Source organism: Babylonia areolata, chromosome 29, assembly GCF_041734735.1.
Source record: "Babylonia areolata isolate BAREFJ2019XMU chromosome 29, ASM4173473v1, whole genome shotgun sequence".
Classification (NCBI taxonomy): Eukaryota; Metazoa; Mollusca; class Gastropoda; order Neogastropoda; family Buccinidae; genus Babylonia; species Babylonia areolata.
Window position 1 is genome coordinate 18,728,575 of NC_134904.1, and position 12,500 is coordinate 18,741,074.

The window sequence follows — 12,500 nt, forward strand, 5'->3', positions numbered from 1 at the left end:
CTACACACCTGTACATCCACCCCTCACCTCCACCCCCTACACACCTATACATCCACCCCACACCTCCACCCCCTACACACCTGTACATCCACCCCTCACCTCCATCCCCTTCCCCTACACACACACACACACACACACACACACACAAACACACATACACACACGCGCGCGCATATACGCGCATACACGTACATACAGAGATAGATATATTCACACATAAACACACACACACACACACACACACACACACACACACACACACACACACACACTATTACATTTACAACTCCAGCCCTCTCCCGTCTCTAAATCAGATTCAAACCCAAGCCAAGCCCGTTCATTCCATCAGACACGGTCTTCACATATGTTCTCCTTCATTAACTTGGCTCTTGGAAGCAGAGGGCAGTACCGAAAAGTGAAACTGGGCACTGATCAAGTCTGGAATGTCAGACACCGAAAAAAACACACAAAAAAAACCCCCACCCCAATGCCAGCAACTGATGTAAGAAGAGTAACACTAATTCCTTGTGGCTAATTCACTCACAGCTTCACACCGTGCAGTAACAGTAGCACACCCCGCTGTGCACGAGCTAGTAGAATCGTCTGTCTTGCCCGGCACAGTAATTGTGTTTGGCTTGCGGTTTAGGGGCTGCTCACACGTGGCAACGCTTCGTTTCTTCTCCAGTCTGTCTGCAGTGATTGGCCGGTGTGAAGTCACCCTTTGCTAATTACGTAAAACAAACGCGGGGATTTGTTTTGGTTTGGTAGAGGTGGTTGTGGTGGTGGTGGTGGGGGTGGTGGTTGTGGTGGTGGTGGTGGTATTCTGTGTGTGTGTGTGTGAGGGTGATGACTGGGGAAAGGTCGTTCACTGTTTGGTATCTGTGACGTGCCTCTCTGCCCTTCTGTCTGTCTGTCTCTCTCTATATAATTATATATACATATATATGTATATTATGTTAAAAAAAAAAGTATATGATAGTCGTGTCCGACTATGACCATCAGTTCAGCAAAGGAGGCAACTGCTGTCCCGACCATGTAGGCTAGAATTTGATTATTGTGGAGAGTGTCTTGCCCAAGTTACATCCCCACTCTTTCGGTCAAGAGGGTTTTAGGACAGCCAACTAGCTCCCAGGGCTGTAGCACTATGAGCCAGTGCAATATGTATAAAATACATATACATATATCTACGTGCCACTCTGCGTGCCACCCTTTCTATATATACATCTCTCTCTCTTTGCCTTTCTTTCTCTGTGTGTCTGTCTCGTGTCTTTGTCTCTATGCCAGTCTCTCTGTCCGTCTCTCTGGTACAGAGAGACAGAGAGAGAGAGAGACAGACAGACAGACAGACAGACAGACAGATACGATGCCGTCTGATGAGGATAACATTCCAACAGGACAGTACTGAGAGCTCTGGAATCGCTTTTCCAGCGGCCAATGGCTGACCATTTCAAGCTGGTGTGAAACAGGCCAAAGCGGGTGGGTGCGAATAGGATTTTGAGGGGTGCGGATACTTCCACACAGAAGAATACGAGTCCAAGTGTAAAAAGAAAAAGAAAAAGAAAAAAAAAGTCGCCTCACCACTGACACAGCATCGGGCAGTGGCAGACTCGGTGCAACAGCCTCAAGGTACCCCCCCCCCCCCCCTTGGTGGGTTTTACCGCGACGTCATTTTCGGCCAGCTTCGAATGAACCCCGGAGTCATTTTTGTGGAAAGTCAAGATCGATCCCTTTTCTGTGGATTTGATTAACAAGCTATTGGAAGAGAGGGGCGGGGTAGGGGGTGGGGGGGAGGAGTGTCGTTCTGGGTTGGCCTTTGCTTACCCTCTCCCACCCCCTACTCTCTTTTTTTCAACGTGACGAAAGCAATCTTCAATCTTCGGGGTGGGGTGTGGTAGGTGATGTGGGGGGTTTCTACTGTAATAGACTGTTGTTATTTCTTCTCCTTCCTCTTCTGCTAATACAATACAATACAGTACAGTACAGTACAGTACAATACAATACAATGCATTACAATACAATACAATGCAATGCAATGCAATGCAGCGCGATACAATGCAATGCAGCGCAATACAATACAATGTAATACAATTTAACACAACACATCGCAACGGAACGCAACACAACACAACATAACACAACACAACACATCTTTATCCATCGGACTGGAAACTATGACATCGGGAACCCCGGGATTAACAATCTGGGCTGGCAAAGATGACGTTGGACTCTGGGCTGGCTAAGATGACGTTGGACTCTGGGCTGGCTACAATTACGTTGAAATCTGGGCTGGCAAAGATTACGTTGGACGTTGGACTCTGGGCTGGCTAAGATTACGTTGGACTCTGGGCTGGCTAAGATTACGATGGACTCTGGGCTGGCTAAGATTACGATGGACTCTGGGCTGGCTACATTGGACAGCCAGTTGGCTGGCTAAGATTTGACCCCGGGGGGTAGAATCCGACGGGGGGCAGGGGGCAGGGGGTTTGGGGGGGGGGGGGGGGGGGGGGGGGGGGGGCACGAAAAAGCTGCTGCCGACACCGGAACCGGAACCAGAAGATATCGCTCTGTCATGTTCCCAGAGACAGCACGCCAAACGTGAAGCTATCAGCCGCAGCCGTCCTGCCAAGCCAAGGGCCGGTAATTGGTTCGGCTGATTGACTGCGAACCCACCTGACAGGGTGGGGGGAGAGGAGGGAGGAGGGAGGGGGCAGATGGGGGGAGAAAGAGGAGGAGGGGGGAGGTTAAGGGTCAGTTGGAGGGTGGGGGTCCAAGGGAGGGGGTGGGGAGAGTAGGATGCAGGAAGGGAAGCGTCTCCTCTAACCTCCCTCTAACCCCGCCCCTCCACCCCTACCCCCACACACCCACCCCACACCCTCATCCCCCGCAAAAGCGTCTCCTCTAACCTCCCTCTAACCCCGCCCCTCCACCCCTACCCCCACACACCCACCCCACACCCTCATCCCCCGCCACACACCTGTTTGACCTCAAGACTTCTGCATTCCTTACCTGAGCTGTGTTCCCTTGTCATCAGTCAGACTTGTCAGGCTCCGTGGTGGAATCGTTAGGTAAGAGGTTGGGAGTTCTCACCCAGTGTTCACCTGTGATCAAGGTTCGTTAGGAAAGAGGTTGGAGAGTTCTCACCCAGTGTTCACCTGTGATCAAGGTTCGTTAGGAAAGAGGTTGGGGATTTCTCACCCAGTGTTCACCTGTGATCAAGGTTCGTTAGGAAAGAGGTTGGAGAGTTGTGACCCAGTGTTCACCTGTGATCAAGGTTCGTTAGGAAAGAGGTTGGAGAGTTCTCACCCAGTGTTCACCTGTGATCAAGGTTCGTTAGGAAAGAGGTTGGAGAGTTGTGACCCAGTGTTCACCTGTGATCAGGGTTCGTTAGGAAAGAGGTTGGAGAGTTCTCACCCAGTGTTCACCTGTGATCAAGGTTCGTTAGGAAAGAGGTTGGGGATTTCTCACCCAGTGTTCACCTGTGATCAAGGTTCGTTAGGAAAGAGGTTGGGGATTTCTCACCCAGTGTTCACGTGTGATCAAAGTCCGTTAGGAAAGAGGTTGGGGATTTCTCACCCAGTGTTCACCTGTGATCAAAGTTCGTTAGGAAAGAGGTTGGGGATTTCTCACCCAGTGTTCACCTGTGATCAGGGTTCGTTAGGAAAGAGTTCGGAGAGTTGTGACCCAGTGTTCACCTGTGATCAAGGTTCGTTAGGAAAGAGTTTGGAGAGTTGTGACCCAGTGTTCACCTGTGATCAAGGTTCGTTAGGAAAGAGTTTGGAGAGTTGTGACCCAGTGTTCACCTGTGATCAGGGTTCCAGCCCCAGCTGTTTGGGCATGGTGTGGTGTCCCTTTGGGGATAAATGCTCTTTGCTCCCGATTTTCCTCATTACATTCCACCCGGGTGTGAACGGGTACCTGACGTGGGGAAGGTTATGATAACGGCGGAAGGTGAGAACTGGGTCCCGCCTTCCTGTGCTGATCACCAGACACAGTGGATGTGAATTCACTGCCTTCCTGTGCTGAGCACTAGACACAGTGGATGTGAATTCACTGCCTTCCTAGGCTGAGCACTAGACACTGTGGATGTGAATTCACTGACTTCCTAGGCTGAGCACTAGACACTGTGGATGTGAATTCACTGCCTTCCTAGGCTGAGCACTAGACACTGTGGATGTGAATTTACTGCCTTCCTGTGCTGATCACTAGACACAGTGGATGTGAATTCACTGCCTTCCTAGGCTGAGCACTAGACACTGTGGATGTGAATTCACTGCCTTCCTGTGCTGAGCACTAGACACTGTGGACATGAATTCACTGCCTTCCTGTGCTGAGCACTAGACACAGTGGATATGAATTCACTGCCTACACTGGAACTTTAAAACCTTTTTTTTATATTCATACTACTATATCTCCTCGCGGGCCATCACAGATATATAGATTTCAGAATGGTGATGTATTTGTTACACACAACAAGCAGACAGACAAACAGACAGACTGACGGACAGCCAGCCAGACAGGCTGACAAACAGACAAACAGATAGACAGGCTGGCAGGCAGACAGGCAGGCTAACAGATGGACAGACAGAAAGACAGAGAGACAGGCAAACAGAATGATAAAACATGCCGACAGACAGGCAGGCTGATAAACCTGCGTACATACGTACGTAACTGCCTACCTACCTACCTTCCTACACACACACACACACACACACGCACACACACACACACACACACACACACACACACACACACACACACACACACACACAGAAGCAGAGAGAGGGGAGGAGGGTGGTGCAGACACATGAAGACAGGTGTAGAGTTCTGAGGAGGAGGTAAGACAGTGAGTCACAACATGCACAGCAACTGATCAGCTCCAATAGCTGTAACAGAGAGAGAGGGAGAGAGAGAGGGAGAGGGAGAGAGAGGGGGGGAGAGGGAGAGAGAGGGAGAGAGAGAATAATAAAGACAGGAGGAGAAAGACAGGTACCGAAAGGAGGAGGAGAATACCAAAGTGGCTCACGAGGAGGACTGGAGGCAAAAAGAACAACAACAACAACAACATCAACATCAACAGGAAGAAGAAGTGAAACAACAACATCAACATCAACATCAACAGGAAGAAGAAGTGAAACAACAACAACAACATCAACAGGAAGAAGAAGTGAAACAACAACAACATCAACATCAACAGGAAGAAGAAGTGAAACAACAACAACAACATCAACATCAACAGGAAGAAGAAGTGAAACAACAACAACAGCATCAACATCAACAGGAAGAAGAAGTGAAACAACAACAACAACATCAACATCAACAGGAAGAAGAAGTGAAACAACAACAACAGCATCAACATCAACAGGAAGAAGAAGTGAAACAACAACATCAACATCAACAGGAAGAAGAAGTGAAACAACAACATCAACATCAACAGGAAGAAGAAGTGAAACAACAACATCAACATCAACAGGAAGAAGAAGTGAAACAACAACAACATCAACATCAACAGGAAGAAGAAGTGAAACAACAACAACAACAACATCAACAGGAAGAAGAAGTGAAACAACAACAACATCAACATCAACAGGAAGAAGAAGTGAAACAACAACATCAACATCAACAGGAAGAAGAAGTGAAACAACAACAACATCAACATCAACAGGAAGAAGAAGTGAAACAACATCAACATCAACAGGAAGAAGAAGTGAAACAACAACAACAACATCAACATCAACAGGAAGAAGAAGTGAAACAACAACATCAACATCAACAGGAAGAAGTGAAACAACATCAACATCAACAGGAAGAAGAAGTGAAACAACAACAACAGCATCAACATCAATAGGAAGAAGAAGTGAAACAACAACAATATCAACAGCATCAACATCAACAGGAAGAAGAAGTGAAACAACAACAACAGCATCAACATCAACAGGAAGAAGAAGTGAAACAACAACAACAACATCAACATCAACAGGAAGAAGAAGTGAAACACCAACATCAACATCAACAGGAAGAACAAGTGAAACAACAACAAGAACATCAACATCAACAGGAAGAAGAAGTGAAACAACAACAACAAGAACATCGACATCAACAGGAAGAAGAAGTGAAACAACAACAACATCAACAGGAAGAAGAAGTGAAACAACAACATCAACAGGAAGAAGAAGTGAAACAACAACAGCATCAACGTCAACAGGAAGAAGAAGTGGAACAACAACAACAACATCAACAGGAAGAAGTGAAACAACAACAGCATCAACATCAACTGGAAGAAGAAGTGAAACAACAGCATCAACATCAACAGGAAGAAGAAGTGAAACAACAACAACAACAACAACAGCATCAACATCAACAGGAAGTGAAACAACAACAACAACAACAACAACATCATCAACATCAACAGGAAGAAGAAATGAAACAACAACAACAACATCAACATCAACAGGAAGAAGAAGAAGTGAAACAACAACAGCATCAACGTCAACATCAACAGGAATAAGTGAAACAACAACAGTATCAACATCAGCATCAACAGGAAGAAGAAGAAGAAGTGAAACAACAACGAGAACAACAACAAGAAAAAGAAGAAGAGGAACAGGATGAAGAAGAAGAAAATGAAGAAGAAGAACAGCAACAACAACAACAACAACAAGGACGAGAACGAGAAGTAAGAAGAAGGACAACAACAACAGTCACACCAACAAGAAAATCAACACCAACAACAACCAGAAGAAAAGACATCCCCCCTCCACCCCACCCCTCTCCTCCCCCCACTCCCCGGAACACATTCCACGGACAGACGAACGATGGATGGCACAGTCAGAAGGAAGGAAGGAAGGAAGGAAGGAAGGAGGGGCAGGCCATGTGCTGTGAATGGCTGTGTACTCCTTTTGGATCGGTGATAACGAGGTCCTCTTTCCCTGTAAACCCCTCCTCCCATAAAACACACCCTGTTCCGACTTCACTGTCGGAGCAGCGGCCAGAATAACAACAAGGAAAGCAGCATCAGCAGCAACAAGAAACGACAGCAACAGCAACAGCAGCAACAACAAGAACCGCGCAACGATCACGAGATACGACAGCAACAGCAGCAACAACAAGAACCGCGCAACGATCACGAGAAACGACAGCAACAGCATCAGCAACAACAAGAACCGCGCAACGATCACGAGAAACGACAGCAACAGCATCAGCAACAACAAGAACCGCGCAACGATTACGAGAAACGACAGCAACAGCAGCAACAACAAGAACCGCGCAACGATCACGAGAAACAACAGCAACAGCAGCAACAACAAGAACCGCGCAACGATCACGAGAAACAACAGCAACAGCAGCAACAACAAGAACCGCGCAACGATCACAAGAAACGATAACAGCAGCAGCAACGAGGCATGACGTTGTTCAAACAAGTTCAGCAACGACAGAATAAAACAGCGTTGATGACAGTCAGTATCACGTAGCAACAGGAACTACTTCAATCACGATGACAGATAACAACAGCAACAAAAAAAGAACTGCGGCAACGATCACGATGAAATATAACAGCAACAACTATGCAACGATCACGATGAAATATAAAAGCAACAACTATGCAACGATCACGGTGAAATATAACAGCAACAAAAAAGAACTGCGGCAACGATCACGATGAAATATAACAGCAACAACATCAACTGTGCAACGATCACGATGAAATATATCAGCAACAACAACAACTATGCAACGATCACGATGAAATATAACAGCAACAACATCAAGACGTGACAGTTGCTTAAACAAGTTAAGCAACGACAGAGTCAAACAACATTGATAATACTCATCATCATGTAACAACACGAAGTGAATGAGTTGACTTTCAGCAGCAGCAACAGCAAGGTAAAAGCTTCGTTTGAGCGTGGAATAAAACTAACAGTTCAGAAATAGAGGGAGACAGGGATCAAGTCCCCCACCCCAACCCCCACCCCCAAGCTGATGCCATTATTTAAAGTCAGATGCTGAGATGATGGCATTTACGTTTTTAGGTATGTTACTGTGTATGACACACCAGGAGGTTGAGAACACCAACACGCACACACACACACACACACACACAGACACAGTCACACAGACAGACACAGACACAGAGGCAGAGACATACACAGAAACACAGACACACACACACACACACACACACACACACACAACACCCACCCACCAAGCCACTACTTCTCACATCCACCCACACCACACCCCAACCACACAAACCCACCCACCCAGACAGCCCTCTCACCAGTGATGAGTACGTCTTTCCACCCAGGCGGTTCTTGCTGCGGCAGGCCACCCCCTACTACTTCCATACCCATCCACCGATCCCCCATCCACACCCCAACCACTCCACCCACACCCCAAACACCCACACACACACGCAGCCCTCTCACCAGTGATAAGGACGGTCTTTCCATCCAGGCGGTTCTTGCTGCGGCAGGTCACCCCCCAGCGTATGTAGAGGCGGAGCAGAAAGACGGCCAGCAGCAACCCGCACACGATGGCCGCAAAGACGATGATGGGGAATACGTCCTCCGCGACCTCCTTCAGCTCCTCCTTGTTCTCCTCCAACTCATCCACCTTCAACCTCTCCTTCATGTTCTCCTTCAGGCCTCCCCGATTCATGATGACGGTTGGCTGGTGGTGGTGGTGGTGGTGGTGGTGGTGGTTGGCGGTGAGGGACTGACGATTAGTATTCAGTCCTTTGTAGACAGTCCAGTTCTGAGAACACCGTGCTGAACTGAGTGTTGTTGTTTTAGGGGCTGATTCTGGCGTGAATGATGCTGTGGATGATGTCGTTGTCACCACTTCCTGGCAGGATGAGTAGGTATATATATATATTTTTTTTTAAACAACAACAGGGAACAAGCGAAACTTCGGTTCTGGAGCTGGCAGTGATTCTGCTGCTGTGGCACACCAACGATGACTCCCGGGAACTGTTCCCAGCTGATCAACTGATACAATCCTCTAAGCCTTGTGGGGACAATATTTCACGATTGCCTTATCTTCTTATTGTTGCTGCTGTCTGTTTTTTTTTTCTTCTGGAACTAACGACCGAGAAAACTGTGATGATTGTGCTGATGATGGTAATATGGCCAGTCCGTCTTAGGTTTTGTAAATGGTTTCTTTCAGGGTGTACACTAAGCGAGACACGTTGGATGATGAATTGGCGTGGCTCTTTGTTCTTCTCGTTACTGCTGTGTCAAGGTTGCGAAGGATGAGAGAACAGTGATGAGAAAAAAGGAAAACGAAAAAGCAGCTCTGTGGAATTCCCTGGTTAATGGAGCCAGCTTTCTGTTGGTGAGACTCCAGAGGAGCGGTAAGGACCCCCTTCCTGTTGGTAATTTCAGGAACCAGCTCCCAGCCACAGCAAACAGCGGAGAACAAGATGCAGTCTTGTTGCCTTTGGGTTCCCCAGCCTCCTCACACCACCACGTGACTTCCGGTCAACTGGCGACTGTCACTTCAGTGCTGTTGTCGCTCACTTGTTCAGCGAGCTTCGGGTCTGGTGAAAAGTGGACTGCTTAGTTCGTGCTGGTGATGAAAGCTGAAAAAGAGACAACAATCGTTTTGTAAAACAAATAATAATATGAAATGATGATGATGATGATGATGATGATGATGATGATGATGATGATGATCATCATCATCATCATCATCATCATCATCATGCCGGGTATTTCGTACAGAACAGTCGATCTTTACGCTAAGATTATCTTTTTGTGAAACGAACGTGGCTGAACAAGCAAGTTTGGGGTCCCAGGATATTCATTGTTAACGTTTTGCAACTTTCAGTTTTAGTTTCAAAGAGGCGTCAAAACATGGAGACTGATACATGTGCGTTATACCACATCAACTAAAGAAAAAAATATAAATAAAAAACTAAATTAAAGAAAAGCAGATGCCCGACAAACGCACGTAAAACCGACGTGCTATCAGCCCTCCAGAGCTTACCATAGGTGTGTATTAGACATAAGCCCATGACGAAAGAAGACAAATAAAGCGTGTGGACTGATCCTTATATACTACACTGTGCGTGCCTCCAGAACGGTTCTGCCAAGACAGAAATGATCAGTCAGAACGACCATGGCACAGCTTGAGAACAATGAGATCTACAGCCACATGGGATGTGTCAGTCACACTGTTGGTACACTGCCACATGGGATGTGTCAGTCAAAACTGTTGGTACACTGCCACATGGGATGTGTCAGTCACACTGTTGGTACACTGCCACATGGGATGTGTCAGTCACACTGCTCCACATGGGGTGTGTCAGTCACACTGCTCCACATGGGGTGTGTCAGTCACACTGCTCCACATGGGATGTGTCAGTCACACTGCTCCACATGGGGTGTGTCAGTCACACTGTTGGTACACTGCCACATGGGGTGTGTCAGTCACACTGCTCCACATGGGGTGTGTCAGTCACACTGCTCCACATGGGATGTGTCAGTCACACTGCTCCACATGGGGTGTGTCAGTCACACTGTTGGTACACTGCCACATGGGATGTGTCAGTCACACTGCTCCACATGGGGTGTGTCAGTCACACTGTTGGTACACTGCCACATGGGATGTGTCAGTCACACTGTTGGTACACTGCCACATGGGGTGTGTCAGTCACACTGCTCCACATGGGGTGTGTCAGTCACACTGCTCCACATGGGATGTGTCAGTCACACTGTTGGTACACTGCCACATGGGGTGTGTCAGTCACACTGTTGGTACACTGCCACATGGGGTGTGTCAGTCACACTGTTGGTACACTGCCACATGGGGTGTGTCAGTCACACTGCTCCACATGGGGTGTGTCAGTCACACTGTTGGTACACTGCCACATGGGGTGTGTCAGTCACACTGTTGGCACACAGCCACATGGGATGTGTCAGTCACACTGTTGGCACACAGCCACATGGGATGTGTCAGTCACACTGCTCCACATGGGATGTGTCAGTCACACTGTTGGTACACTGCCACATGGGATGTGTCAGTCACACTGCTCCACATGGGATGTGTCAGTCACACTGCTCCACATGGGATGTGTCAGTCACACTGTTGGTACACTGCCACATGGGATGTGTCAATCACACTGCTCCACATGGGATGTGTCAGTCACACTGTTGGTACACTGCCACATGGGATGTGTCAGTCACACTGTTGGTACACAGCCACATGGGGTGTGTCAATCACACTGCTCCACATGGGATGTGTCAGTCACACTGTTGGCACACAGCCACATGGGGTGTGTCAGTCACACTGTTGGTACACTGCCACATGGGATGTGTCAGTCACACTGTTGGTACACTGCCACATGGGATGTGTCAGTCACACTGCTCCACATGGGATGTGTCAGTCACACTGTTGGCACACTGCCACATGGGATGTGTCAGTTACACTGCTCCACATGGGATGTGTCAGTCACACTGTTGGCACACTGCCACATGGGATGTGTCAGTTACACTGCTCCACATGGGGTGTGTCAGTCACACTGCTCCACATGGAATGTGTCAGTTACACTGCTCCACATGGGATGTGTCAGTTACACTGCTCCACATGGGATGTGTCAGTCACATCACTGTTGGTACACAGCCACATGGGATGTGTCAGTCACACTGTTCCACATGGGATGTGTCAGTCACACTGCTCCACATGGGATGTGTCAGTCACACTGTTGGTACACAGCCACGCGTGGACAGCACTTTGTTCATCACGTGCACGTGTCAACTGGAATTCCATCACGGCACCCCCACTCAGTTCAGTTTGGATATATATATCTGTATGTGTGCGTGTGTAAGTGCGTGCGTGTGTGTCAGTTTGTGTGTCAGTGTGTGTGTGTGTGTGTGTGTGTGTGTGTGTGTGTTTTCGTGTGTGTGTGTGTGTGTGTGTGTGTGTGTGTGTGTGTGTGTGTGTGTGTGTGTGTGTGTGTGTGTGTGTGTGTGTGTGTGTGTGTGTGTGTGTGTGTGTGTGTGTGTTTTCGTGTGTGTGTGTGTGTGTGTGTGTGTGTGTGTGTGTGTGTGTGTGTGGAGAGAGAGAGAGAGAGAGAGAGAGAGAGAGAGAGAGAGGGAAAGAGAGAGCACTCAAAATGTTACAATAAACGAAATACAACTTTACTGAAAATGAAATACCAAGTTCCGACAGAAGCCCCCACCACACTCCTAAAGCAACAACAACAACAAACAAAACAAAAACACAAAAAAACACACATGACCCCCCCCCCCCCCCCCCAGGCCCCTTACCACCACCACCAATAACAATAACAATAACAACAAAGCTTCAATGAAAAGTGTAGAACACATGTGACCGACGGAACTCTGTAGAAATAACAACCAGTATATACACCGCACTGTGACACTCCGCACTGTTCTTACTTTTCTGTTCCAAACGGGAACTATAGCTGTTTTTTTTTTTTTTTTATCTACTTTTTAAAAACCTTTTTCTCCGTCTCGGACAGTTATATTTCTATTTCA

At 47.6% G+C, this 12,500-nt stretch overlaps 1 protein-coding gene across 2 annotated transcripts in view; it reads right to left on the minus strand.

Moving 5' to 3' along the window:
* The window catches only part of LOC143302192 (retinol dehydrogenase 12-like), a 77,194-nt gene that overhangs the window by 61,907 nt on the left and 2,787 nt on the right, over window positions 1-12,500 (minus strand). For both annotated transcript variants that reach the window (XR_013057903.1, XM_076616748.1), the window contains exon 2: window positions 8,427-9,580. Coding sequence is in view for 1 of the 2 variants with exons in the window: in XM_076616748.1 (XP_076472863.1) it covers window positions 8,427-8,658 (232 nt within the window). In the remaining variant the exon portion in view is untranslated. The remainder of the gene's footprint in view (window positions 1-8,426; window positions 9,581-12,500) is intronic.